This window comes from Limtongia smithiae, assembly GCF_038497785.1.
Source record: "Limtongia smithiae strain NRRL Y-17922 unplaced genomic scaffold V1518scaffold_3, whole genome shotgun sequence".
NCBI lineage: Eukaryota > Fungi > Ascomycota > Lipomycetes > Lipomycetales > Lipomycetaceae > Limtongia > Limtongia smithiae.
The window spans coordinates 131,097-158,101 of record NW_027117624.1 but is presented as its reverse complement, the minus strand read 5'-3'; the positions used below and the strand labels follow the sequence as shown (position 1 = coordinate 158,101).

At 51.4% G+C, this 27,005-nt stretch overlaps 15 protein-coding genes across 15 annotated transcripts; 6 read left to right on the top strand and 9 right to left on the bottom strand.

Moving 5' to 3' along the window:
- Positions 1-31: 31 nt before the first annotated feature.
- On the bottom strand, positions 32-3,460 carry V1518DRAFT_413087 (armadillo-type protein). Its single transcript, XM_066903231.1, has 4 exons — positions 3,137-3,460; positions 2,992-3,084; positions 883-2,935; positions 32-830 (listed from the first exon to the last, which is right to left on the bottom strand). Exons 1-4 carry the CDS (start codon positions 3,254-3,256, stop codon positions 187-189), a joined length of 2,910 nt encoding a protein of 969 aa, XP_066760534.1. The 5' UTR covers positions 3,257-3,460; the 3' UTR covers positions 32-186.
- On the top strand, positions 3,301-3,986 carry V1518DRAFT_413083 (uncharacterized protein). Its single transcript, XM_066903230.1, has 4 exons — positions 3,301-3,509; positions 3,559-3,663; positions 3,722-3,800; positions 3,854-3,986. Exons 1-4 carry the CDS (start codon positions 3,483-3,485, stop codon positions 3,907-3,909), a joined length of 267 nt encoding a protein of 88 aa, XP_066760533.1. The 5' UTR covers positions 3,301-3,482; the 3' UTR covers positions 3,910-3,986.
- V1518DRAFT_413080 (5-formyltetrahydrofolate cyclo-ligase) lies at positions 3,930-5,123 on the bottom strand. The gene is made up of 5 exons (XM_066903229.1): positions 4,881-5,123; positions 4,671-4,829; positions 4,388-4,612; positions 4,176-4,331; positions 3,930-4,124 (listed from the first exon to the last, which is right to left on the bottom strand). The coding sequence occupies exons 1-5, from the start codon at positions 4,990-4,992 to the stop codon at positions 3,949-3,951; spliced, it is 828 nt and encodes a 275-aa protein (XP_066760532.1). The 5' UTR covers positions 4,993-5,123; the 3' UTR covers positions 3,930-3,948.
- Positions 5,124-5,624: 501 nt separating this feature from the next.
- On the bottom strand, positions 5,625-6,237 carry V1518DRAFT_437119 (mitochondrial 54S ribosomal protein mL59; the record flags this gene model as incomplete). Its single annotated transcript, XM_066906315.1, has 3 exons — positions 5,625-5,681; positions 5,737-5,797; positions 5,867-6,237. The coding sequence occupies 3 exons, from the start codon at positions 6,235-6,237 to the stop codon at positions 5,625-5,627; spliced, it is 489 nt and encodes a 162-aa protein (XP_066760531.1).
- Positions 6,238-6,931: 694 nt separating this feature from the next.
- V1518DRAFT_426040 (RNA ligase-domain-containing protein) lies at positions 6,932-9,698 on the top strand (the record flags this gene model as incomplete). The annotated part of the gene is made up of 2 exons (XM_066905963.1): positions 6,932-7,366; positions 7,422-9,698. 2 exons carry the CDS (start codon positions 6,932-6,934, stop codon positions 9,696-9,698), a joined length of 2,712 nt encoding a protein of 903 aa, XP_066760530.1.
- Positions 9,699-9,742: 44 nt separating this feature from the next.
- V1518DRAFT_413070 (uncharacterized protein) lies at positions 9,743-13,217 on the bottom strand. The gene is made up of 3 exons (XM_066903228.1): positions 12,826-13,217; positions 12,635-12,749; positions 9,743-12,576 (listed from the first exon to the last, which is right to left on the bottom strand). The coding sequence occupies exons 1-3, from the start codon at positions 13,063-13,065 to the stop codon at positions 9,842-9,844; spliced, it is 3,090 nt and encodes a 1,029-aa protein (XP_066760529.1). The 5' UTR covers positions 13,066-13,217; the 3' UTR covers positions 9,743-9,841.
- Positions 13,218-13,731: 514 nt separating this feature from the next.
- Positions 13,732-14,589, top strand: V1518DRAFT_426038 (NADP-dependent oxidoreductase domain-containing protein; the record flags this gene model as incomplete). Its single annotated transcript, XM_066905962.1, has 1 exon — positions 13,732-14,589. The coding sequence occupies one exon, from the start codon at positions 13,732-13,734 to the stop codon at positions 14,587-14,589; it is 858 nt and encodes a 285-aa protein (XP_066760528.1).
- Positions 14,590-14,799: 210 nt separating this feature from the next.
- V1518DRAFT_192475 (uncharacterized protein) lies at positions 14,800-15,878 on the top strand. Its single transcript, XM_066900873.1, has one exon. The coding sequence runs from the start codon at positions 14,964-14,966 to the stop codon at positions 15,627-15,629; it is 666 nt and encodes a 221-aa protein (XP_066760527.1). The 5' UTR covers positions 14,800-14,963; the 3' UTR covers positions 15,630-15,878.
- On the bottom strand, positions 15,801-16,867 carry V1518DRAFT_413068 (uncharacterized protein). The gene has a single exon (XM_066903227.1). The coding sequence runs from the start codon at positions 16,753-16,755 to the stop codon at positions 15,901-15,903; it is 855 nt and encodes a 284-aa protein (XP_066760526.1). The 5' UTR covers positions 16,756-16,867; the 3' UTR covers positions 15,801-15,900.
- V1518DRAFT_413066 (uncharacterized protein) lies at positions 16,846-17,698 on the top strand. Its single transcript, XM_066903226.1, has 3 exons — positions 16,846-17,089; positions 17,162-17,468; positions 17,527-17,698. Exons 1-3 carry the CDS (start codon positions 17,039-17,041, stop codon positions 17,577-17,579), a joined length of 411 nt encoding a protein of 136 aa, XP_066760525.1. The 5' UTR covers positions 16,846-17,038; the 3' UTR covers positions 17,580-17,698.
- Positions 17,699-17,863: 165 nt separating this feature from the next.
- Positions 17,864-18,697, bottom strand: V1518DRAFT_437113 (uncharacterized protein; the record flags this gene model as incomplete). The annotated part of the gene is made up of 2 exons (XM_066906314.1): positions 17,864-18,442; positions 18,521-18,697. The coding sequence occupies 2 exons, from the start codon at positions 18,695-18,697 to the stop codon at positions 17,864-17,866; spliced, it is 756 nt and encodes a 251-aa protein (XP_066760524.1).
- Positions 18,698-19,385: 688 nt separating this feature from the next.
- V1518DRAFT_413062 (CYTH-like domain-containing protein) lies at positions 19,386-21,095 on the bottom strand. Its single transcript, XM_066903225.1, has 2 exons — positions 19,664-21,095; positions 19,386-19,604 (listed from the first exon to the last, which is right to left on the bottom strand). Exons 1-2 carry the CDS (start codon positions 20,945-20,947, stop codon positions 19,419-19,421), a joined length of 1,470 nt encoding a protein of 489 aa, XP_066760523.1. The 5' UTR covers positions 20,948-21,095; the 3' UTR covers positions 19,386-19,418.
- A 236-nt stretch (positions 21,096-21,331) lies between these two features.
- V1518DRAFT_363106 (Pre-mRNA splicing factor-domain-containing protein) lies at positions 21,332-22,147 on the bottom strand (the record flags this gene model as incomplete). The annotated part of the gene is made up of 1 exon (XM_066901220.1): positions 21,332-22,147. A coding segment is annotated over one exon (816 nt), but the record flags the coding sequence as incomplete, so codon positions are not given.
- A 166-nt stretch (positions 22,148-22,313) lies between these two features.
- On the bottom strand, positions 22,314-23,717 carry V1518DRAFT_371665 (carbon-nitrogen hydrolase; the record flags this gene model as incomplete). The annotated part of the gene is made up of 10 exons (XM_066901361.1): positions 22,314-22,378; positions 22,462-22,561; positions 22,624-22,696; positions 22,753-22,889; positions 22,954-22,976; positions 23,029-23,084; positions 23,131-23,157; positions 23,210-23,288; positions 23,355-23,541; positions 23,610-23,717. The coding sequence occupies 10 exons, from the start codon at positions 23,715-23,717 to the stop codon at positions 22,314-22,316; spliced, it is 855 nt and encodes a 284-aa protein (XP_066760521.1).
- Positions 23,718-23,998: 281 nt separating this feature from the next.
- On the top strand, positions 23,999-26,607 carry V1518DRAFT_193082 (BRO1-like domain-containing protein). The gene is made up of 3 exons (XM_066900875.1): positions 23,999-24,439; positions 24,498-26,013; positions 26,078-26,607. Exons 1-3 carry the CDS (start codon positions 24,168-24,170, stop codon positions 26,504-26,506), a joined length of 2,217 nt encoding a protein of 738 aa, XP_066760520.1. The 5' UTR covers positions 23,999-24,167; the 3' UTR covers positions 26,507-26,607.
- Positions 26,608-27,005: the final 398 nt, after the last annotated feature.

The window sequence follows — 27,005 nt, the reverse complement described above, 5'->3', positions numbered from 1 at the left end:
ATACCAAAGGAAGTGTAATTCTCCAAAGGTGATCGGCGCACTCTTCTAGCTCACGTTCAACACTTTCGCTACGCAAGCAAGGGCCTGACGAATATATGCAGCATAACTGTTATATTACATTGCTTTTAATAATTTTGTTCATCCCGAGGGATACCTTGTGACTATAATACATAACGAATTCACAGATCAAGCGTAACCAACTTTCTGGTCTCGTATGTCGCCTATCCGTTTGATATCACTCCGCGGAGTCACATTCCGACGTGTGTACCACCCAACAAGATCCATAGTCTGCCTGCGCAGTCTGTTCATGTCCTCGCCCTGCAGCGCTGATTCTACTGCCGACACATATTTGAACTTTTCTTGTGCAGTTATCGCTTCTGCAGGCAGCATATCCAGTGTAGCTTGAACCCACTGGGCGCTTGCCGGAAGCTCCCCCAGCCGGAAAATGACAAGTAATATTCCTGCAGCATCGGAAACACATTCGCGCGGCAAGGTGTAAAGTAATCCGAAAAAGAGCTGCTTCGTGAGATTCATGCCTTCTGACAGAACAATCCCCCTGATGAAAGATTGCACTTCAGCCGGAACCACCTCAGCGTCGTAGTACCGGTCGCCTGATTCGTTGAATGAAATCCGTGACGTTGGTGGGGTGCTGAAGCCGTATGAAAGAATGTCATGTAACAAGTCGATGGCAGTGAAAATTGGCTCTTTTTGTTCCGTGCCAAATATCGCGACTGCGGCCTCAATTGATGGCTTGCATAGCTCTGATGGAATAAACTTGTACGGATAATTGCTCACCAAATTAGAAAGCAGCCTGAAGAGATCTTCCAAAACTGTGCGCTAGTTAGCAACAATAAAGAATCCAAAGAACTGAATAATTCTTACCATCGGGAATATCACCAAGATTTACGGAGCTCATGTACGTAAAGGTTGTGATGCATTGCCGGTATGCAAATTCCCATACTGCTTCTTGAATATTCTTGTCCGAGTACTCGTTGCCATACTCGCGAACTGCAATTCCACTTGCCCACAAAAAGCATCCATAGTGATACTTCTCAAATCCAGCGACCAGCTTCTCCGCCACCATTCCCAACATGGAATAAAAGTCATTGCGATATGAACACATAAGAGTTCGCAAAAATTTGCAAACCCTCTCAGAAATTGCCGTTGATTGGCCGCGGCTGCTAAGCAATAAGTCCACTAAGGGCCAGGTCTCCATCCAATACTGGATGCAAGGATTTATCGCGCCGTTGAGGATAGGCGGATGAACAAGTCGAGCAAAGGTGTCCAATAAGTCCATCTCATCCGCTATTTTCTTGTTGCTTGAGTCATCAACTGGACCGTTGGCCTTGACATATATCCGTTCGACTATTGGATCGCAGACCGACTTAAGCGAAGCGTAGATATTTTCGATAGCCTGAGCCGCCACGAGATGCGCCACACCATCAGTTAAGTCGTATAGTGAGTCAAGACTTATTTTTTGTGCAACCTGTTCATAGAAACCCTTGATCTGACCGAAATATGATGCTAACTGTGAGTTGCAATCTCTGCAGAAGTGCATCATAGACTGCGCAGCAGCACCAGCGATTTCAGAGTCGTTCTCAGAAAATCCTCCTGTAATGTACTGTAATTGAATTTGCAAATATTCGGGATGCTTCGCGGTCCATTCAGTATATCTGCCAAGAACAAGAATCACTGCAAACAGTATTTTCTTGTGTTTCGGCAGTCGTACGAGCAAATCCATAATCTGAGGCATGACATGTGTCTCGTCAAGATCAACTTCACGAGCCATCGCGCGCATGCTAAACACCGGTGCCTCAAAGTTTTGCCAAGCCACGTTTTCACCGGCCTGCTGCGTTTGATAGCATTCGTCAACTTTGGCATATGCCTTCCGAAGAGCGTTAGATGCGCCAACGACGGCACAACAATCCTTCAAAACGTCGCCCATCTCATGGCGAAATGCGCGGAACTTCTCTTCTGCCTCCTTATCGTTTCCAAAGAGGTCGCCGTTTCTTTCGTCATACGGATAGTGTAAATGTGCGATGATAATGTCAATAAGGCTGAGGTAGACGTCATGAAGCTCTCGTTTTGCCGTATCGTATCTGTCGAGAACAAGCATCTGCTTTAACAAATACCAGAAGTAAAATGTATACTGAACAACTTCCAAATCGTCGTCGTACGCAGCACATTCCGCGATGGCTTCCACGAGGCCACGGAAATCCTTCGGCATCCGCGCAATGAGCATGTGCCATGCCTCGCCAGCTTCCGCAAATATGCGCGTGTAATTTTTGAAGTCCTCGGGCAGGTCTTTGGACGCCGCAATGCGCGGGCGAAGTTGCATGATTTTGGCGTAGAGAATTGATATTGACGGCAATGTTTCATCAACGTCGCGAGTCTCACGAATCATAGAGCAAACGCAATCTGTTGCAGAGTCAAATAGATCGTCGCTTGCAAGCGCCTGGAAGACTAGGTTGAGAAGCGCGGAATTGATCACCATTTGCAGAGGAACTTCACGCAGCCATGAGTTCAGACACTCAAAAATGAGAGCATGAGACGATTTTGGTGTAGATGCAGATTCGACATACGCTATGAGCAGATTCATCACGAATGACGCGTTGTCTTGTAACAGTTCGACTGTGCGTGTTCGCAGCTCCTCTTCGCTTAACGATATCTTCCTCACATCGGTCGCCTCCTCGGGAAGAACTTTCAAAAATTCAAGAATAATAGGTGCCGACGATGCATCGTTACCGCAAACTGTCAGGATCTCCTGTACAGCATTATGCCATGACAGCAGTTGGATAGCAAGGTTCGCAAGAGCGAGGCAAAGTTGAGTCACAATGATTTTAGGCCCAGCTTTGTATGCAACGAGCAGATCCAGCAGAGAACTGCGCAATTGCAGTTTGCTCTCATCTGAAAGCTGATTCATGTCGTAGATAACCTTGGAGACGAGATCAGTACAGGGCCCAAAAATTGTCGCCACTATTGTTGATTTACCTTACTGCGCAGTGTCTGCGCTGCGAATAACTTGGTCTCTAAAGGCAATGCATGTGACACTAGAATCGAATGTGTAGTCGACCATGCCTCAGGCTATGAATAGTCAATAAATGTAACGGGTAGATCAGTAGCACAACAAACTTACACTCTTCTGAAACTGTTCGAGAAGCTGGCCTGCCTCTTGCTTTGTATGCCTATCTGTGTTGGAATATAAGGCACTAAGAGCTCGGCTGACTGGTGCAAATGACGGATCCTCGACCGACATTTTGCTCAAAATATCGTATCAGAGAAAGACGAAATCCTGGTGTTGTGTATCGGGGAAGAGAGGAGGTTTCGTTCACATTCGAGATGCGGGAGCCTCGCGAGGTGTAAAGAGGGACTCGTGTCTTTACGTTGTTTTTGTCTCGCGCGCGCACATCTCGGTATTTGACGTCAACCTCAACTATATATCGCCATCGATATCGTGCCCGTCATTGCAGATACAGTTGACAATGTCTGGTCGTCGTCAGCAACGTCTGGTATGTTGCTTTTGGCGTCGAGAGTTGTGCGAGTACTGACTGTGTCTAGACAATCCCTCCCATCAATTTCATATTCAAGCTCCTTCAACAGCAGAGTGTTGTGCAAATCTGGCTATTTGAGCAGACAGATAGCCGCATCGAGGGTAAAATCAGAGTATGCTGCCGTATTTTCGAAGATGCTTTGATCTATATTTCGGGACTGACATCGGCAGGGGTTCGATGAGTTCATGAATGTCGTGGTGGACGACGCAGTCGAGATCGGCGAAAAGAAAAACACAAGAAAGTCACTAGGTAAGTTTATTTCATGCTATAGGACAAATGCCGCTTTCTAACGGTCGTTTTAGGTCGAATATTACTCAAGGGCGATAACATCACATTAATATCGAGTTTGGACTCGTGACCGCACAATATCAATTCCCGTTGAAAATTTTACTGTATATTACATATCTACCGTATCTATGCTATTATAATTCTTGCTTTTGTCGACTACTGTGTCTTGATTGGGCACCAGGCGATAGATTTGGCGGCGTGATACTACTAGGTTGAGCTGCGTATCGTGTCGATGCGCTGGTATCCGTGCACTCCGATCGATCTGCTGGCCTAGCGCCACTCCCACTTCCTCAGTCAGCTATTGCGCTCTGATCTGACTTAGAACGGATATCATACCGAATTGTGGCGTTGGCTGCTCGTTGCATTGAGACAAAGCTCGGTGGAACGTCATGTAGTTATCGTACAGCGCGTTGCCGTCTCCTATTCGGTAGCACGCCCGACTGAATCCTAGTCCGGGAACTGTCATAAAGTGCAGTCCACCTTCCTCGATCACTATGTCACATGTTAGTAAGTCGTCATGATATAAGCTCGATGCAAACACTACCAACCATCGGTGAACGAGGCATCCGGCTCTTTAACGATAAACTTGCCCGGCTTGGTTTCCACGTATAAACTCTTCACGTATTCCAATGAAGGAACTCGCACCATTTGCAAAAATAGAAAAGGAAATACCGGACTATCATAGATCTGGCCCTGTATCTGGCGAATAAGATTGACAAATTCGTCTTTCAGGGTGATAGTTGGAACGACTCTCGGTAAATACACGCACTTTCCTAATAGCTGCGCGTAAGCCAGTACTGTGGTTCGAAGCGCAAAAGTCAGTGAACGTACCATCTTCGAATGCGCGCTGGATCAATTTGTCCGTCCTAATCTCGACTTTGACATCTCGTCGTCGTGGAGGGTCGCCAGGCTCGTCATGAAGGAAAAATCCAACATTCCTTGCGTTTTTGTACTCTGGTAACGACCAAATTGTTTCGCTGGTTTCTTGTGCTGTTTGAAATTTTAGCAAGGCTCGTACAGGTACCGGGATGGCGAGCATACATTGTCTGACGATACTCTGCGTTTCAATTGCACGTAATGAGTTGGTCAAGTCACGACGCAGCTTCGTCTTGACCGACCAGATAGTGCTTTCGAATTTTCGCTTCACTGACATTACTCTCGGCGCTCATTCTTGATGCTGGTGCATCCGTTAATTGAGTTGCGTTTGTCGGCGCGAAGCAATTGGGAGATTAAGATTCCATCGGGAGTGCAATTTGATGTACTCTAGGTCTCCAAATAAGCACAGGCTCGCTGAGTTCACTCAATTACCATATATGCTATCAACTAGCCAAGTGCATGCCGCTTCGGAATTCTATCACAAATCTTTCCCATTATACAATCCACGAAACGGCGGCAAACTCGAGGCCTATTACAACACGTGACATATATTCACGCGCCGAGCTATTACCACTGTACGATTCGCATTTGAGTGCAAGGCTGAAAGACACGACTAGATGCAGCAGAATGCTACATGTACAGTAGAGCCTTCTAACTTGACCTTTTATCAGCCTAGTAGGTCAATGCATAGGGATATTCAATTCATTTAGTTATCGTCATACTCAATGATTTAGGCGACCACATCGTAGTATCTCGGCAGACACATTGATATCTGGCATTGCGCATACTCCGCAGCTTACACAGCGACTAGACGGTCAAGCAGCGCAATTAGAGCTATTGGACAAAAATCCAGTTGAAAGATCGTTCTACATACTTGTGCGTAGAGTAGTAGTGACATTATGATACAACTTAGAAAAGATTCTTGGGCAGCACAGGGCGTCTCTCCAATTTCCTCTGGTATCGTTTCTAGTTTCTTCATCAATATAATGCAATGGAAACAAAAGAACCACTTATTACTTACGCCCTTTGCCTTTATAATAAGCTCGTCTGCTTCTGCGAGAGCCTTCGCGCGCTTTGCTTCTCTATATCAACAGTTAGTACGACATAAAGTTAAACGAATTCCGTATGCCCTCAATTTCGGGATTCCATACCGCTGTGGCCGTGTTCGGTCTGCCTTGGACATCTTTGGTTTCAGTACACCACGCATTGGCTTTTTTGACTCGGCCTTCTCGATTCCAAACTTCTTGTTCAACGGGGGTAACGTATCCTGCAGACCAAATTGGCGGGCCAACTTGAAAAGAACACTCTGCTGCCGAAGCGAAAATATCGGCTCTTGGTAGCGCTTCGTAGTCGGATTGATGGCGGGGAGGAATGGGTTCCGTAAAGGGTCAGTCATGAGCGTTGGCTTAATGGCATACTGCTGAATGGGCACGGGTGGGAAGCGGAGATAAAACTTGGACAGTAAAGACGGAAGGCGACCAAATACGCCTGCGGCCTGCTCGCTAAGCTTTGGAGACGCCATGCATTCGAACTAGTGGATGGTGCTTCGAATTCAACTGGAATGACCTAAAACAAGAAATTCGAAGTCGGGTTCGGCGGTTAGTTACCCTGACGTGCGGCTTAAAAATCTTGAGATGGAGGGAGCTGCGTGAAGGACGCAAAGCCGCGGAACATTCGTGAGTCTGAACAGAAGCTCATCTCTACAGTCCACAGACTGGTACTGACTCTTCCACGAAGCACGGTAATTTTCACTATCAATTTATGAGTCTATCATACTGGGGATGGAGTTGATTTGTAACGGTTTAGTTCTCGCTGAGATCTTGGTGGTTAGTTCGTAGAAGTAAAATATAGAAAGGTTCGATTTCACCGTGTGCACTGCCACGGAATCCTCGGTACACAATATGATATCGCATCCGAGAGGAATGTTTCATTTATAGACCAGTTCTGACATCAGACAGTGGTAGATTCTTGCGCATAAGTCGTTTATGCGCACCAATAACTTGTCATGACTGTAAGAACGCACGTGAAAACTCACACCTCGTTCGAACTCGCGTTTTGATCTGCGACAGGTGCGCGTCACTTCGCATGGTCTTCTCGACTGGAAAATCTGTATGGGGTTTGCAGCAGGACTTATAACTTGTCGAGCAGGTATACGTTTTCCCGCATTTCCCGCCAGCGCTTTCTCCATTCACATCAGTATTCGTGTACGACAGAGCATGACTAGATCGCCATCCCTAGCATTCGCTCAAGACCTTAACAACTCGTTTTCCTCGCTCTCGATCAACGACGGAGACAAGAGTGTGGGTCGTGTTTGTGAGCTTCCGTTCAAGACACTAGCAGTTCCCCCACTAGCGCACGAGAAGACTGCAGAGCTCTTCAGGATCCTCGAAAATCCGAACGCGCCCGGCCCTGACGGCGAACCGCGTACAGGACGGAAGAAGGTCACCGTCAAGCACTCAGTATTTGATTTGCCGCAATCTCACGTCAAAATCCACGGCTGGAAATTTTCAGACTGGGATTATAGGAAGAAGATCTTGCCGACAAATGCTCGAGGTTTATTTTCGATCATGAACGAGTCGACAGGAGATATGGAAGTTGTGACCAGAGGCTATGACAAGTTTTTCAATGTTGGCGAGACTCCAGAAACAAATGTAGGATCCTGTCAATTCTTTGCTTGCTCAATATTTCTAACGATGGAGGTTACAGTGGAACTGGATAGAACAGAACACAAAAGCTCCATACTACCTCACGCAGAAGGAAAATGGCTGTATTATATTCATATCAGCACTTCCTGATGGGAATCTCCTAGTCTGCAGTAAACATTCAGCTGGCGTACGCAAGGATCTTAAAGGTTCGAGCAAATCACATGCTGAAGTTGGAGAGGAATGGATTGAGAAGCACCTGGCAAAGTCCGGCTTCACCAAGAGAGATCTAGCTGCGACGCTCAAAAATTTAAACTGCACTGCTGTCGCCGAATTATGCGACGACAGCTTCGAGGAGCACATTTTAGAATACGAAAAGGACAGAGCAGGTTTATATATTCATGGTCTGAATATGAATATATCCGAATTCAAGACGTATCCGTTTGAAGCTGTCAGTCAATTTGCGGAATACTTTGGGTTCGTCCAGACGCCATACACGGTCGTCAATGAAATATCGGAGTTACGGGATTTTCTAGAATCATGTGCAGAAACAGGTTCATGGAAGGGCATGGATATTGAAGGCTTTGTCGTTCGCTGCCAGCTCAAGCATCGTGATGCAGAGCATGATGCCTCTGACTACTTTTTCAAGTATAAGTTCGAGGAGCCTTATCTTATGTATCGCGGGTGGCGAGAAGTGACAAAGTCAATGCTGGCTGGTCAGCCTATTCGCATCAAGAAGTATAAGGTCGCAACCGAAGCATATTTGAGATTTGCGCGGAATTACTTTCGACATAACCCCGATCTCGTGAATAAATATCTCCAAAATCATGGGATTATAGCTCTACGAAACGCATTTTTGAAGGACTATGGGCTGACTGGTGCTGACATTGTCAAAACTCAAGAGGAGCAGGGCGAGTCGGACACAGAACGGCTCATGGATACTGGCGCTGAAGATCATAAGGAAGACAGCTCGGAAGTGAAGTGGAAATACGTTCTCGTACCTATCGCTACTCTCGGCTGCGGGAAAACGACAGTGGCTCTGGCGTTATCTGAGCTTTTTGGCTGGGGTCATATTCAGAATGATAACATCACAGGGAAGTCGTCGGGCAACGCACGGCGATTTTGCAAAGCGGTAGCTGATTCTCTGGAAGATACCCCGGTTTCAATCGCGGATCGAAACAATCACATGAAGCGCGAAAGAGCGCAGATATATAGCGACATGGATCAGCTGATGCCGCTTGCCAATATTCGATACATCGCTCTACACTTTGTGCATGATGGTATTGGCGGGAAGAATGCCGTTCGGCAGATTACGTGGGAGCGAATTCTCGCGAGAGGTGATAATCACCAGTCTATACAGGCAAAATCGGATGATCGAAAGAAGATCAGCAGCATCATGAACGGGTTCTTACAGCGGTTTCAACCGCTAGACATGACTGCGCCGCCGGACAAAGATATGTTTGACTCGGTCATCAATCTCGAAGTTGGCGACTCTCTGGACGCAAAGTTAAACCAAATTATAGACAGTATGGATACGCAATATCCGGGCCTTATTTCGCACAAGCCTACGCAAGACGAAATTCATACAGCAATTGAGCATGCCATTGCGTACATTCCGGCTACAAGAAAGACGTTTGGCAGCAGTGGCAGCGTGTCCGGAAGCCTGGCACCTGCAAAGCAGCAGAAACAACCTGAGACGAAGAAGCAACCAACACAAACGACGCTGAATTTTTCTCCGACGGCGACAGCGAAAACTAACAGCAACGTCAAACCTAGTGCTTCCGGCCGGACCCGCAAAAACTTCGTGAACTACTTCGCGCTTCAAGTTCCAGACAATAAGGCATTGTGTCAGAAAATCGAAGACGCTATGCTGCGTAAGGGAGCCGATATGTCGTTCTGGGACCAGTTGAAAGACTCCAACCGCATCCAGAAGAACACACACATTACGCTACTTCACTTCTCCGATATAGATGTTGCCGGTGATATGTGGCTCCGCTACTGCGAGCGCATGGACAAGAAATCACTGACGGACTGGTGTGCAGATGTCAAGTGTCTCGCGGTCGTCTGGGACGGGCGCGTACTTTGTGTGCGGGTTGCAGTGACGCCACGACCATCCGAATCAGAAGGATCAGGAAACGACGACGAATTGCCACTACAGGAAAAATTATTTCATATCACGATTGGCACAGCCAATCATTCTATCAAGCCATTCGAGTCCAACGCGTTGCTACGGCGCACGCTTTCTGCGTCAGATGGGAATACGCCGAAAGGGGTGCATATCTGTTCAATTGCTGACGAGAGCATTGTTCTGACGAATCTACATCCGGAGGCGTTGAAGTAGATGACGACGACACAACAGAGCCCATGTAAATATTACCTATCCTGTTCTGTAAAATGAAAAATCAATTATCCTATAAACAACTTGCACTCGTCAAACCCATTTTGTCGCCGCGAGTACCATCCGATTAGATATACACAAAAACCCTAAGGCGACGCCGGCGCATACCGTGGCGTCTCCGCTTCGTCGCCCCAGGCCGCAGGAGTTGCTGCCGAAATACCAGGTGTTCGCGCATCGTAAACCGCAGGCGTAGCAGCCACATCGTCCCATGCACCGGGAGTTGGCGCTGACACACCAATTATACCCGGCGTTGGCGCTGACATCGGACCACCAGGAGTATATGCGACAGTAGGCGGGTCGTGATATGACACAGAGTTCGACGCCGCTGACGCGCCAGGTGTGCGCCCGTAGGAGGATGATTCGTCCCATGGCGTGCGCGCATTGGTCGAGTAGTCATTACCGGTCTGCATTGACCATGCCGGCGTCCGGGAACCACTGTCTATGCGTGGGGTACGACCGCTTGATGCATCCCAAGCCGATGTTGCTGGCGTTCGCGAGCCAGGATTCCACGCCGGAGTGCGACCGCCGCCAGAACTTCCATAAGCTGGCGTCCTGCCTCCAGCATTCCAAGCAGGCGTGCGTGAAGATGCTGAAGACGTTCCCCATGCAGGTGTACGTCCACCATCGCCACCACCTCCCCATGCCGGTGTTTTGCCACCAGCACCACCCCACGATGGTGTCTTCGCGCCGCTTGCCCATGCTGGTGTCCGACCACCACCACTGCTTTCGCTTGTAGCCCAGGCCGGCGTCCGCGCTGGAGTCTGTCCACCAAATCCGCCCTGCTGGCGCCAGTCGCGCGTGTCGCCTTGGAACTGTGGAATTGGCTCGACGCTGTTGTTGAGGTACTTTCTGGGAGTTAAGAAATCTTCGTAGTTCATCACGACACCGCTGCGATCTTTATAGCCGAGCTTGGTCTTCTCAATGGAGATAATCTTACTCTTGGAGTGCAGCTCCACTCGAGCAATGGTATCAGTGGCGTCCTTAATGATGCCAATAAGACCCTTGTATGGACCCTGTCTGATAGTAACACTCTGACCAATCGTACGGTCGCGGCCACCGGATTGGCGAACCGGTGGAGGCATGCTACCAGCGCTACCAATCTGCAGACGAGGATTCATCTTTGAAAAATCAGGACCATCTGATGTGTTGACAACTCTGCCGCCTTTCGCCGCAATAGCCTGCACGTTTCGTGTCCGCACGAGCGACACGCCAGCGTTGTCGTTCTGAGAGCGGTCATGAATGAACGCGAATGTGCGGTAGATGTGCAAGATAATTCCTTGGCGGCCCTCGCCATCGGTTTCCTTTACGGTGTCGCCAACCCGAATCTCCGATCCATTCCGATCGGTGGCAAACGAAAACTTGTTGTCGACCTTCATACTGATTGCAGACGGAAGAATGGTTTGCGCGATACCGTTGATATCCAACACACGAAATGCATCTCGCTCGACCTTAATAATACAGGCCACATTATTTGCGCTTAGTTGGACAAGGTCGTGGATCTGATACTTTCCGAGTGAGTTTCGCCCACCAATATCCGAGGCTTCTTTCAGATCCTTCGAAAAAACGGTGATCTCGACCATCGAGAGGTCACCAATAATCGTCACGATTTCATCCTTCACTCGCACGACCATACCAGTCTCATCTTTGTACTTTCCGCCGATGACACGGACGTGATCACCAGCGTTGAACTTCTTGCGCAAACTCCTAGCAGGCAGTTCAACAACTTCGCCTTTGAGGCCCTCTGTTTCAGCGCGGATGGTGACGATATCACGGTCGATAGATACGACGCGGCCAGCAAGACCAGTCTGTTCGCCCTCATGGACCTCGACATGATCGCCAGGCTGGAATGACACGACGGACGAGGTTTGCTTAAGACTCTGAGCAAGAGATTGCAGATCAATGCCCTCATCCTCCTGGCTCATCGAGAACTTCGTCACTTCCTCGAGCGTCGGCTCAACATTTTCCGTAATAAGATGGGTGAGCTTGAAATCTTTTAAAAGATATCCGTTGAGATACTCCTCGCCCTGAAAAATATAATGATTCTCTCTGTCTTGACGCTGCTGCCAGTTCTTGGGATCGCTCCTGCGCGCTTCCATAGGAGAAAAGAGCCGAGCGGCAGGTCGAGAAGATAGCTTATTCGAACGTTTGCGCTTCGTGGTATCGAGGCCAGCCTGACCAAGAATTTCGAGGGAGCGGCCATAGTCGAGACGAGGGACCACCTTGAGACGTGCTTCAAGACCGTTTTCCGAAAGATCCTCAACGACGGCTAAATCACCCGCGTACCTGCCACGCTTAATGCGCACATAAGTGCCCGGGATAAGCTCGACCTCGGAACTCTTGTTGACACGGAGAAGATCAGTGTACTCTTCGATGGGGATGAGAATCATCTGACGGAAATAAACGTTGACGACGCCCTTTAACGCGTGTTCGACATCGGGAAGCGTCTTCGCTTCAATGTAAATGTAGCCAGAGAAACTCTCCCGCTGGAAAGCCGAAAGAATCCGGACCGGGTTGCGCGTATACCGCATGTTTGCCTGCTTGTGGTAGAGCGTGCGGATGATCTCTCTCTCCTTGCCTTGCTTGCACCGAACACCCCAGATGTTGGGAGAATTGACGGATGGAACAAGTAGGCGCTGTGGAATCACGTTCATCTCACCGCGGTACTTCGATGCCGCCGAACGGCCATACTTTTCACGATACTCCGAAGCGAGGCGTTCGGCATCTTCTTCTGCGATGGCGGCGCGCTGGCGGTCGACCTCGCGATGAAGACGGTCGTCAGTACGGTCAAACTCGGTTTCGTTTGCGTCAGCAATAAAGCCATCTGTGGAGTAAGTTAGCATATGCGGGATAGCGACGATCGTGGAAAGCTTGGAGGCGACCTTCTCTGCCGAGCTCGTCCTCGTCTTCCTCGAGTTCCTCCTCATCTTCGTCGACTTCTGCCTCAACATCGAGGAATTGATTGCGACGTTCGCCGCGCCGCCGTTTCCGTCGCCGCTAGTGAAAAGTTAGCACAGGTTACGAAGGAGCACCCAGGAAAGGCGGCGACGGTGGCTAATGTGGGAATGCTCACGTTGCTACCTTGCTCCTCGTCCTCGTCATCTTCTTCATCTTCATCTTCGTCATCTTCATCATCACCATCGTCCTCGTCACCTTCATCATCGTTGTTTTCGCCACTTCTGAGATCGCTGTGAGCATTCGACGAATTGTTGTTGGCCGACGAGCTTCGAGCCGGCGCCTGGTCTTTTTCCTCGACGTCTTCGTCCAAGTCCTCCGGGTCGGAGTCATCAAACATATTGTCGAGCGCAGACATGACGACGGCGGTATGGAGAGGAAAAGAGGAAAATGTCGGATCAATGGGCCAGCTAGCTGGCGAGGATGTGTTCGTGACAGTCGTGGAGGCACAAACGGAGGCGTTCAAAGTTCAGGGCAAGATGTTGACGGTGTTTGTACTCTCTAAACTTCTGTCTCAAAATTAAGTCACGTGGATCTTATCACGTGGAATGCTGTGCGGCTCAGATGTGCCAAGCGACTCTGCCCTAGCCCTGAGCGAGAGCGCTTATCCGCAGAGGCTCAGGTATCACCCGAATTCCACGTACGCTTCGCCGGCCTTCTCTCATAGATCTTTCCGCAGTGTGGTCCTTGTCCGGACTGCGCAATTATTACGCTATACAGAAGAAATCGTAGTGGTTGAAATGCCCAGTTGCGGATCACAAATTCGAAGGAGTCTGTGTAATATTGCGTCATCTAAAGCGAATCCGATTCAACATCGGGGTCCATATACCTCGCAGAAGTTCGGAGACCCGCTCCTGGCCGTCCTATATAAACTCCGTCCGACAGCGGCTCAGCCAACTCTCAGCTGGCTGCCTGCACTTGCGCCTGCTGTCTGTTCACCCCTCGCATGTCAAGTAACGTTGCTGCTCAGCGACGCGCCCAATTGCTTCTTCGTCAGCTCTCGTCCTCCGCCAAACCGTCCGCCATGACCTTCAAGCTTCCTACCGGCGCAGTCGTGCCTTATCCCGCGTTCGGCACTGGCACCAAGTGGAGCAAGTCTAGCACCGACATTGATCGCACGATCGTCGACAGTGTCAAGTCCGCCATTGCTGTTGGCTTCCGCCACATTGATGCTGCCGAGGTCTACGGCACCGAGCCCGAGGTCGGGGTCGCAATCAAAGAGTCCGGTATCCCCCGTTCTGAACTTTTCGTGACGACGAAAATCTTCAAGTCTATCGGCGACCCACGCAAGGCGCTCGAGACGTCGCTGGCGAAGCTTCAGCTTGATTATGTCGACCTCTACCTCATTCATAGCCCGTTCTTTAACCTCAAGGATGACGGTATCTCCCTGGCACAGGCATGGGAAGTGCTCACTGCGCTCAAGGCTGAGGGCAAGGCTCTCAACATCGGCGTCTCCAACTTCGCGGTGGCCGACATCGAGGCTCTCAAGGGTGCGTCGGAGAAGGTCGCCGTCAACCAGATCGAATTCAACCCGTATCTGCAGAACCAGACTCCGGGCATTGTCGACTACTGCCAGAGCAACGGCATTCTCGTTGAGGCCTACACTCCCCTTGTTTCGCTTTCGCCCAAGGGTGCTGGCGGCCCGGTCGACTCTGTTATCACTGGCCTCGCAGCGAAGTATGGCAAGGAGCCGGGCCAGATCATTCTGCGATGGGTTGTGCAGAAGGGTGTCTTGCCTATTACGACGTCGGCCAAGACTGAGCGCCAGTCGTCCAACTTCGCAATCACGGACTTCGAGCTCACGCCAGAGGAGGTCGAGGAGATCAATGTCGCGGGAAGCAAGAAGCATGTTCGCTGCTACTGGACTGCCCAGTACCCGTAAACATCCATATCTGACCATATACTTTGGGCGAGCTGTCACAAGCATTTGGACTGACTCACAAGTTCGATATATTAGTAATCCACTTTTGAGCTGCTGTGACCCGTTGTGAGTTGGGAGTGTGATCTGCCGACCTCCCAAACGATGACGAAGACGTCACTCTAACTCGTCTAGACCTTGAGCATCATCGCCCCCTCCCTCCAGCCAGCTAGCAGTGTCGCCAGCACTGCTACGCAGATTCTGTTCCCGTCCCATCTCACACTCATTTACCAACTGGCTTTGTATCTACTGCGTACATTGCGCTGTTGACCACCGTCTTCGTTGCTGTCTAGCTCCTGCTCCGTCGCATAAGCGGCGCTGACCAGCTGTACCTCTCGATGTCGTCTTCACGCGCGGCTCCCTCCACTACGCCAGCCGATATTCAAACTGACGCTAATAGTACTACTGCGGCAGGCTTTGATGTTTTTATGTCGGGCATTGCACTTCACTTCCGACCGCTCAAGTATGCGCAGCTACGATCCTGGGTTGTGGCGCGACTGGGCGACATGTACGCAGGTCTGCAAACTGCCGCCGGCGAGGTCTCCGCCGAGGTTTTGCAGGCATATGCGAACAGCATGAATCCTGCTGACTTTGTGGGTGCGCCAGAGGTTGTGCAGGTTGCTGTGTCGGATGCATCTGACACCATCTCCGATGTGTCAGCCGCCGGAAGCGCCGTCGGCGGCGAGCTTTCCTACGTGGTCAACACCGTTTCGGGATTATACCGGTACTTGAGTCCGACAGATGACGAAGAAGATGAAGCCGAGGGCGAGCAGCAGGAAGGAAACGAATCAAGCGGGGTGACCCTAGAGACCGTGTCGATCGGCCTGGACCCTCGTGGATTTGTGCCCGCGGCCGAGGTGTCCGATGGCGATGCCCACTCTGAGCAAGTTGGTGAGGCTAGCGACAACGACGATGGTTACGAAGATGTCCTGGCCGTGTCTGATGACGAAGACTCATCATGGGACATGGTCTCGGAACATGAGGCTGACGATGCGAACGAGTGATCGAACGGAGATGTTGAGGACATTTAGCACAGGGATATCGATTTGGGGTAGCGTGTGAACAACTACGGCGCAACTAGGTGGCGGATACGTTTATCGGAAGGAACATAACTGAGGGGACCATGGTTGGGCGGCATCAGGACGGCAGAAAAGGAGCTATGGACTGCATTTAGGTATTGCACATATGTATAATGGTGTATTTGTTTTACATTACATGGTCTTGCGTGCACTTGCGCGCACTCTGTACAGGATGGCTGCTGGGACGAGCAGCTGATTAGGTGATAACACACAGCCAGCCCAGCCAGCCATAAAAGAGGAAGACCGGGTACATGGCGAGGACGACGCGGCCCTGTCGGACGCCGGCACCCTTGAGCGTGCGCATGGAGGCGAAAAGAGACCACGCGACCAGAGCGATGGCAATCGGAAACCGGATGAGCATCCGCTTTATGGCAAGTGAGAAGATGGCGGCAGGGACGAGAGGGAAGAGCGCGTAGCCAAGGATGCAGATAGCATGGAAGAAGCTGATGGATCCGCCGAGCAGCTTGATGTTGAGCGTGACAAGCGCCTCGGCAATCCAGACAAACGCAAACACCCCGGAGAATACGCTAGTTGACTGGTCCGATGGCGCCGCGACCGAGAGGAAGAGCGACAGGAAGAGGCAGAACAGCAGTGGTCCCCAGAGATCCCATTCACGAATGAGCTGGCCGGACTCCGCGTCCACATTCGCATTGACCTTCGGGTTCAGCACTTGCTTCACACGACGGCCCACCGCGTGCACGTCCCGCATAAGGGTCGTCATCACGGGCTCGTCGAGCGTGTCGCCGCCGCTGAAGCGACGATCCTGGATCTGATCGCCGGCGAGAGTTCGCGTCGCATACATGCTATCGGGTGCTACCGCGGTGCCGCCGGCAATTCCCGAAGGACCGGCACCGGAGGGCGGCCCGGACGACGTGGCCATTGGGGTGGTGGGGTTGTACGGAGGTGGCGGGCCAGCAGGCGGGGGTGGTGATGGCGTGGCAGCAGCGGCCGAGGCGGCTGGCGCGGGCGAGGACGTAGGAGCGGAACCGGAGAGCGCAGCGGTGGGACCGACGTCGGCCTCGATGCGAGTATCGAGTGCAGGAACGGACATGGCCGGTGGGGGAGGGCAGCCAGGAAGGACGAGGGGGGCGAGCGAATTGTGCAGTTACGCGGTCGCGATGGGCTGCGCCGCTGCAGCACCACAACTCGCGTAACCCTCGGACGCCGCAAACCCTCGTGTAGCCCTGAGCCGCTGCGCACCATTCTATGCGACGAGTCAGCCTGAGCGGAACAGAGGCGGACCAGTCCGCGGATCCTATAAAGCCACCGTTCTGCGCAGACAAATCTCTCAATTGCGACTGCACCGCCGTCACTGCCCTCGACCTCCAACGCCAATGGACTACCTCCCCAAGCTTCCCGGGCTGCTGCCCAAATGGCTGCTGTTTGTGCGACCCCACAGTATTGCGCGACGCGCTTGTGATGTGCCTTATTGACACGGCCCTGCGGGGCGTACGCAGATCTCGGCCGTGTCCGTCTTCAACTCCGCGCAGTCCTATTTCGGCGGCCTGCATCTCACTCGCCGCGTCTACGACGGGCCCGCTGCGACTGCCGGCGTCACTGGCCTGTCGGCGCGCACGTTCGGCACCTGGACGTTCATCACCTCCGTCGTGCGCTTTTACGGCGCGTACCACCTTAACGACCCGGCTGTGTTCAGTCTGACATATGCTACCTTCATCGTCGCGCTGGTCCACTTCTCCAGCGAGTGGCTCATCTACAAGACGACCAAGTTTGGCAAGGGTCTGCTCGGCCCGCTCATCGTGTCCAGTATGGCTCTATTCTTCTGTCTCTGCGCTGCAAGACGACAACTAACAGTCTCACGCAGCAACCTCCCTCGTCTGGCTCACTCTGCAGAAGGAATTCTACCTCGGGCTGTAAACCGACATCGCCGGCACTGAATGAAATATCATATAATGTAGAGTACATCGCATACATATATGTACAACAGAGATTAAACGAGTTTAAACGTCAAAGTATAAAATTGCAGTATGCCGAAACACGCACAAAACACAAGCTTAATTAACGCCAGTGCGGCAGCAGCAGGAAACACTGCCGTCGCTCACCCGGAACCCAAGTATGATGATCTCAAATATGCGCGTCGCTCTCTGGTTTCCTTCTCAAGCATTGCGCACAGCCGCGCGTCTCAACCCAACCGCGCCTAGCTACCTGTCCTCGTCGTCGTCTGCCAGGGCAAGATACAGATTGTGCCACCCACCGCCGCCGAACTTGACATCGCTGCGCCCGCCGTCGTAGAATCCTAGATTCTCGAAAAATCGCACCATGTTCTCGTGCGCCAAAATAGCAACGTATGACGCGACAGCCTGCGTCGACATGCGTTGTATGTAATCTCGCAATACTGTCGTACCGATCTTGCTCCCGCGGTAGTCCGGATCCACGGTGAAAGCGTCGATCGCGATTGTGTTACCGTACTCGACGTGGCCCACCGGCGGCGCGCCGTGACCGCCGGAGTCAACGAGCGATTCGGAGCCGGTAGAGCTATCCTCCGTGCTGCTGCTGTCCGTCTCCGTCGGCTTCTTGTCTTCCTCGTCTACCTCCTCTGGCGCGGCCCCATCGGCCAGAACCTCCACCGGGGTCGGCACCTGAAGACTGCTATCCGTGATCTTCACGCCCATCGTCTTCGTGCCTATGATATATGCAATCAACTTCTCCCGTGACGGTGGACACGCGTGCACGTCCACATTGGTCCCTCCGCCGCAGCTCCCGCTGTTGTGTTGTTCCGCCTTCTTGGCCGGCGTACCGCCGCTACCGCGAGAGAATCGGCAGCTCCAGCCATTGCCACCTTCAGGTCCGTGACTGACCGGCATGCGGACAAACATTCCTGCACTGAGCTCGGGTGCCGCATGCAGCCGGTACGCGAGACGTTCTCGACCAGCACATTCGGCGCGCGGAAGAGCACGCGCCTCGAGGCTGAGAATCTTGTCGAGATCGGCAGTGGACAACGGGCGCACGAGGATGTGGTCGGGCAGAGGCACCATGGTCGAAAAAAACAGTCTGGCTGAACGGGCGAAAGTCCGACACTGCCGATATGCTATGTGTAGTGGGGCCGGGGCTAGGTGAGCTGTTGATTTTCTTTTATATTTTCGACGTTCAATCGCGCTAGAGTACGCTTTGGTGGAGTGAGCCGGCGAGCCCCTCCGCCGCACACCAACTACGTCATCGCCACTTAGATTGTGGCGTTCTTGGAACACGCGCGGGAAGGCGCGTGGAAGGCCGAACTTATCACTGATCATCACAGACGCAAGCCATCCATCGCAACATCCATCATACATGCAGTTTTCTTACATATACAGTCTGTCTCCGGTATCTATCGTACTGACGCAATCCAACAAACTCTCCCTACTATCTAGTCGGTCCGCAGGTCAACTCCTCCTCGCCGCACGAGTATCCGCACGTTATCCATAAACCGCCGCACACCATCTTCATACCCATCGTCTCCCGCTCCGCTCTGAATCATGTTGATTTTCCGTACCGTATCTATCATGTCCAGCTCAATCTCCAGCTCATGCGTCTTGCCCTGTATACCCGTGCGTTAGAAAAAATTGCTGCTCGCTGTATCCGCGCACGAAACGTACCTCTCCAGACGTAACCTGTGTTAGCTCAATCCGGCTGTTCATATGAACGTAACTCATGCGGTCTTTATTCCGTGTGATCGCCATCATAGTCGCCTTCTGTACATTACTCGTATCTGCGCACGGGTCAGCATCCTAGATCCGCCTTCATATTTTGTGTCTCTCGCTTACCAGGCTTTTCAATGTTCAGTGAGATGCGAATGTCAAACTTCGAACCGGGGCAGTGTATCATGAGATCACGCACGCGAGTCTTGATAATCTGTGACACGACCTCGTCCGTCCTTGCATCGATCGACACGCGCACTCGTGATTCCTGTTTACCAGGTTAGTGATCAGCAACACCAAAATTAACATGCCACTGTGGTTTCTAACATGTCTGCTTGACGGCGCATTGAACGCGCCCGGTGGCGGCCGCACAGTGTAGAACTCGTCCCGCGTCCGCTTGTGCTCATATTTGATCGGTAACGGCCACCGCTCCGACTTGTGAAGGCAGTCATTCATAAATTCATTGTATGCCTGAAATTGTACCGCGCTGACGTCGGACTCAAAGTTTACCTGGCCTGAGAGCATGTCCATGTTTAGCAGCACCTCGGTGTCAACTGGAAGCACAAGCCGCTGCTGCGTAGCTTTCGACAAAATCAATCCCACTTTTGCCTCGACTTCAATTTGTGCTTGTGTTTCCGGTGGCATGCCCACAACATTCGCATATATCCAGCTAGACACTCGTCGTGTGAGATCCTCGTACGGCTCCACGTTGGTGAATGTCATGTTGGCCGTAGAAGCCGGTAGCGTCGAGCTGACTTTGATGTTATCCTGGGACAACTTATTTGCTGCCCCTGCAATTTCCTGTGTTAAGCGCGATTCCTGTGCACGACTGTGGCTTCCGCTGTTACTGTTCGGACCGTTGCCGTTCCCATTGTAAGCAGCCTGCCAGTCCGGTCGCCATTGTCGCGCATATATCGGAGGTGTATTATATCTCCGCGGCTTCCGTGGCTTTGGTGTGTTCTCGCTGGGTATTGGCTTCTGCGCTTGTTGTTGCTGCCGTGGCGAAGTCGAAGCATTTGTCGAGGGCACTGTGGGAGCAGCGTGGTGTCGTGCGTGTACTTCTGGACTAGAAACGTTGCTCGTCGACGGACTTGTCCCGACTTCCTTATTCGCAGCCATGTTTGTGTTGCCCATTGGCCTGCTGCCGTTCGAAATTGTTGCCGTCGTCATTGTAGGACTTGCCCTGCGCGACGACGACGGAGAGGACATGTTCGTGTACCCGCTGCCGTCGTCGGTCAAATTCGAGATACTCATGCTCCTGCTCCGTGCAGTCGCCAGCATCGGTCTCGTGAGCAGCAAGGGCGATCGTGATGCGGAAGCTGCTGCGGCAACGGCAGCAGCGGACACGGCAGAACTCAGCATGTTTGGCGTGGTATACACAGTTGGTGACGAGATCTGCGGCGGCGTTCCTGGAGGATCAACGAGGTCAGCGATTGATGAACCTCGGCGAATCACTGCCGGTGGAGGTGGTGGCGCGAGTGGGACGAGAGCGGTGGTTGCGTAGGTGCTCGGGTTGGTAACGCTAGTAGTGCTGTACGTATTCTGTTGTGGCGGCGCTGCGGAGGCGGCTGCGTTGCTCGACTCTGTGTTGATTATCGACCGCAAATCCATTCTGCCTGAAGCTTCCGGCAGAAATCTTTCGTGGTCTTTAGCTCCCTGAATCGCCCCGTTCAATTGATGCCGATGCTCCAGGTCGTTAGGGTGGGGTCGATGAAAAGCGAGCACTTTTGACGGGCAGCTGTTGTTACAGATGTCACCCGCGAAGCTTGCGGTCGGTTCAGCGGTGATCAAACTGGTTTGGCGTCAGCCTTCAGTAATAATTAAACCGGCACTGTAACCAGCGCTTTGAACCGTCCGTCGATGGACCTGCAGAACAATGCACAAGCTTCTCATGATCTTCACAGCTTCATTCTTATATCAGCTATCTGTACACTGTAGTCACTGATCTCGCCATCGATCATTCCTCCGATCGCTTCTATCCTCCCGATAGTTCCTATCCTCCCGATAACTCCTTTCTCTCCTGTCGCTCCGTTCGCTCCAATCCCTCTGTTCACTCCTCTTGCTGTGCTCGCTTCGTTCGCTATGATCCCTCCTCTCACTGTGCTCGCTTCGTTCGCTATGATCCCTCCTCTCACTCCGCTCCTTGTAGTCCTTGTAGTCCCTGTAGTCCTTTCGCTCGCGAACATTCCTGTCCCGCTCGTCGCGCCCACTCGGTAGCTTTCGGTCGTCGTAATGGGATCTATGTCGCTCTCGGTCGCGGTCATCATGTCGCCTTGAAGTTGAAGAGCGAGCTTCTGGAATTCGACGCGCAGCCCTCAGCTCTGCCAGTCTTCTCGGGTTATTTCTGATCGCGTTCACGACGGCTTGCTGCTCTTTCTTGATTGTAAATAGTGGATCCTCGCGTTCTTTGCTCGAGGCGTCCTTATCTCCAGACGCTGTCGCGCTTCCATTGCGTACAAACGCTATCTGCGCATCTTCCTTCAGAGCGGCGCCCATTCCTTCGCTCTCTTGTAGTAGCTGCTCGACCACATTCTTGCCGAGCAAGAACGCCTCAACTTCTTCGGATACGCCCAGGTTTCCGCCCTGAGGCGCTGCATACATCCACTCAACGCGATCGACTCGTCGCTTGCCGCCTGCGGCCTCTTGTAGGCCTTGTAGTTCCGCTAACTCGCGCTCTTCCTGAATTTCTCGTTGCCGTTCCGCGATTTTCTTGCGCTCCTCGAGCGCCTCTTGTTCGCGCTTCCATACCGCCTCCTGATTTCGCATCAACCCGGGATGCCATGACTTCTTGAGGTTCAGATCGCCGCCCATTTTGCTGTCTCGAGGAAGTGGATTGTGTGGCGATGAAGTTGGGACGCGGCACTCGATGACGTTCTAAATTTGACCCGTGCGGCTCTGCTCATCTTCACACTTGACATGGTTGGTTAAGGCATATATGCTTCATTCTTGTGCGTATAGTGCATATCTCTACATGAGTTTAGACCTCGTATCCGTAAACTCTCACTTGTCGTCGCTGCTCCCACAGTGGCATCGCGTCTCGAACTAAGTCATCATTAGAAATGTGCGTACGTACTATGCGGACATCCATGCCCACGAATCGCGGCAGAAGAGTCGATCGAACAAACCTTTTTGTAGGGCCGGCAGATCGATTTCTGCCGTGCAGATTCGCGGCGTGGAGTCGATATCTGGGCATTGCGCCAGAACAGTTCCCCATGGATCAACGATCTGAAGTTACTCACATCAGCATCATGATATCAGTCGCTGCGCACACATACATGTTCACGTACCATCGCATGGCCCCAGCTTGCCCGCTTGCCTTCCTTGTCGTGTTTGCCTACCTGTGCTGCCATGATCACATATCTGGCTATGTCAGCAACAGTTTTACGACGACATTGATCACTATGTGTTGCACTTACGTCTGCGTATCAATAGCGCGTGATCGTCCTAGTAGTTCCCAATGTGCCTGTCCAGTGCGAACTGTGAACGCTGACGGATATACTATGACTTCCGCACCCATGCTGCGCAAGCGCAGAGCGTGTTCTGGAAACCGGATCTATGGCGGACAATTCTGTTAGATGTAGTTCAAATGCGGACGACCACAAGATATGCCAAGTTACATCGTAGCATATTGCAAACCCCACTAGCTTGCTTGTTAGCAGTGGTAACGAATACAGGTGCAAGCAGAAACTCACTCTTTCCCAGTGGAGTATCAAACGGTGCTAGCACTTCCTGCCCGGGCTGCACTGAACTGGACTCAATTAGTCGTAGGCCAAATCTGATATCAAACAGCTTACCGAGATTCCATTAAAATAGGGCCGTTTCTGTAAACATAGTGTCAGAATCAAGCTATTGCAGAGCTGGTGAATGGCATACTTCATTTGCACATCGAATAGATGCACCTTCTGATATCGTTGTGTGATTTCTCCACTGGAATTGATCCATAACAGCACGTCTTGATGAAACAGTTTTCAGTACTAGATTCCCATTTCCGAGAGTGCCAACGGTCAGAAACACCCACTCTTGCAGCGGTCCTCGCCGGCAGCGCTGTCATGGACACCAACGCTAACCTCGAGCGGTACATCGAGCCCTTTCAGTGTCTCTTGAATCCCGATTACAAACTCCGACTCTGTCACTGGCGTCGCGAGTGCCACGGTTTCGGCAGGCGACCCTGCTATGTAGTCGGATGCTTCAGGTAGGAACAGCACCTGCGATATTGGAACATACATCGTCAGCGCACGAAGATCAGATATATTATCGCAAATAATAGCAAAACCACCTTTGCTCCAGACTCTACTGCTTTCTGGATTAGTACTCGTACCGAGCCTAAATTCTCTGAGATCGAGTTTGTTGCACAGAACTGGCCTGCAGCTGCAATCGTCATATCGCGTCTAGCTCTGTAAATTGGCGCTGATATCAGGCTCCGCACTGTATATGAGTGGATTCTATGGATGCAATTGTGTAAGTATCTATATCGTAATAAACGATAATGCATGCGGGCAGCAATTTAGTCCGGCGAGTCAACCTTGGCCTAGATTTGCTTGCTATTCGGAAGATCGCGAGCTTGGTCGTGGTAGCTCCGGAGCAACTTCCCACCAATGCAAGTGAACTGGCGGGTTCCCTGGTGTGACCACGACACAAAACATTCGAACTAGCTGCCACCACTAGGTGCTTCCGCATTTGCAACAATCCAAATCTCTGCCGGCGAAAGGGTTACTAGGCTTAATTGCAATTCACCCACAGCCTGCCTTACGTCGTATCGAAGGGGCAAGCCTGCCAGTGTACGGCCCTCGACCGTTCTCCCCTCATACTGACTTAGTGTGCCAATCGAACAATGCCTATCTCGCCGAAAATAGCAATCCCGCTCAAGACCACAAAGGATCTCGACTGGTCGACACCTCTGCAGTCATACATTCGACACACTTACGGCAACTCCGAGAACTTCTCCAACGAGTGTCAGCTGTTCAACCGTCTCCGACAAGATATTACTGGTGCAGGAAGTGATGCGACCGGAAGAGATCTGTACTACAAGTACTATGGACAACTAGAACTGCTTGATTTGCGGATCTCGGTAGAAGATGGAGGATGCAAGGCTGCATTCACTTGGTAAGCTAATGGTCTTACTGCTCTCGGGCGAGGCCGCAGTTTACTGATACCTCACTAGGTTCGACGCATTTACGCACGAAGAGAAGACTCAGAGCTCACTTGCATTTGAAAAGGCTTCCGTCCTATTCAACCTCGCATCAATTAACTCTCACGTTGCTGTCGATGCGACGGAGCCGCCGGTGGCCTACAACGCATTTCAAGCAGCATCCGGCATCTACACCTTTGTGGCGGAGAACTTTCTGCATGCGCCTTCCGCCGATCTTAACCGTGACACAGTTCGCGCTCTAGCGAATTTGATGCTGGCACAAGCGCAAGAGGTGTTTGTCGAGCGGCAGCTCTCGGAAGGCGGCGGCACCAAGAAGCCACTCATGGTCGCAAAGCTGGCGAAGGGAGCGAATGTCATGTACAAGACCGCTGTCGAGGGTCTCAGTGCTGCGGCTGCGAAGGGCTGGGGCGAACGCAATTGGGTTTCTCTTGCAAATGTGCACCAGTATTACATGGATTCCGTTGCGCATTACTACCAGGGACTTGAGCATTCTGCCAAGGGCAAGGTGGGCCTCGCCATTGCGTATACTAAATCCGCAATATCGAAGGTCGAGGCCGCACTTGCATCATATATCCCTCCTCCGTATCTGTCATTCAGCGAAATTCTCAACACATACAAGACACAGCTTACCACGAGTCTTGCAAGCTTGGAGAAAGACAACGATTATGTCTATCATGATACAATCCCTCCAACCAATAGCATCGACGAAGTTGGCAAGCTGAATGCCGCGAAGCCGACACCAATGTCAGGTCTCTACAAGGACCAAGATATTACACAGCTTATCGGACGTGATATTTTTGAGAAGTTGATCCCCGTTTCGGTCGCGGAACAAAGCAGTCTATATTCGGAAGAGAAAGCCAAAATATTGCGAGCCGAAGGCGAAAATGTGGATATCGCTGAAGAGGAACTTGTGTCAGCGCTTGAATATCTGGGGCTTCCGGCTGCGCTAAAGCAAATCAAATCGCTCATGCACTCGGCGACTGTCAACAACAACGGGGGCGTAGACGACCAAGTCGCTGACTGGGCCCGAGCGATACAGCTAAAAGGCTTCGTATCATTTGCCGATATCGATCAGAAGAAGAGAGAGATCTATCAGATCGTCGAGAAGTGTGGACAGGATTTAGACGCGGAAGAGCGCGAGGATCAGACGGTCCGCGCGCAAGTGGGTCAGTATTGGATGCAATCCCCATCAGCGCCATTAACGACGACTTTGCGCTCGGATTTGCGCAGCATCAAAGAGTCACTTTTGCAGGCCGCAACATCAGATCATAAGCTACAGGCACAATATGCAACCGTACAGGCTGACGTGGAAATTCTGGCGAAGGGTCCCAATAGTCCGGAACTGTTATCTTTCTTCCGCCAGTCCACTGCTAGTATTTCAGGAGTTACTCAAGGCCTTGGAAATCTCGGTCTGTCGAAGGGCAAGGCCGACGAAGCTTCTCCAATCGACGTTGCGGAAAGCTGCTTGAAGCGACTTACAAAGATCAAGCGGGAGCGAGGTATTGTCTTCACTGAGTTGAAGGATAAGGTATGTTACTTTTCTCTTCTTAATATAGAGATTTTGCAGTTTACTGACCATATTTATTATGCAGATTCAAGAAGACGATATCTCATCACTCTTGATTCTTAACAAGAAGGTGCCGAACATTGAGGAGAAACTTTTCAAGTCAGAACTCGAAAAGTACGTGCCATATCAGCAAAGACTCGCAGCCACGGTGTTTCAACAGTCTTCTACTCTACAGGAGCTGACAACCGCGTGGAAAAAGGTCCTTGATGATCCCGTGATTCAGGAACAGCGTCGTAATCTTGGCGAAGCCGGTCGCCGAAAACAGAGCATGAACGAGCGATTCAAACGCGCTTACGAGAGTTGGAGCGACGTGTATGCCGGTAAAACGAAGGGCGCGACTTTCTACAACGACCTACATGAGTTCGCGGTCAGCACGCAGTGGAACGTGAAAGAGTTTGTGGATAACAGGAGAGACGAGCGGCGGCGTATGCTGATGAGCATGGGAAACAGGTGATGGAACTATATCTACGTCAGTGTATAAGTTCTAGGTTAGAATGGGGTGCTGAAAGTGCTGCCGCTACTGGTTTGTTTTCATTTGACATGGAGCGGGCCAAATGGAAATAGAAATTTTGCAATTGCATAAGCCTTATAATTTCTAACAGCTCACCACTTTGTATGAACAGCAGGACGTAACTAGTTACACTAAAGATTAGTTATGTATCTCGATCCTAGAAATTTTCGGACCGATGTGCTCGATCCGGCACTCCAAATCATCGACAAACTGATCGAGACGCACGTACACGCGACTGTCGCACCCGTCGTCCCAACCATCAACATCACCGACATTCCTCTACATACAGACGAAGCACCATCAACTGTGAACATGGCTACAACAAGTTCGGCACTTCAGTTAGCGCAGGGAACACCAACTGAACTTATCGCGGCACGTTCAGTATTGGATAAACCGTACAACCCGATGCCGAGCATCCAAGTCGCCGAAGCTACGTTACGAC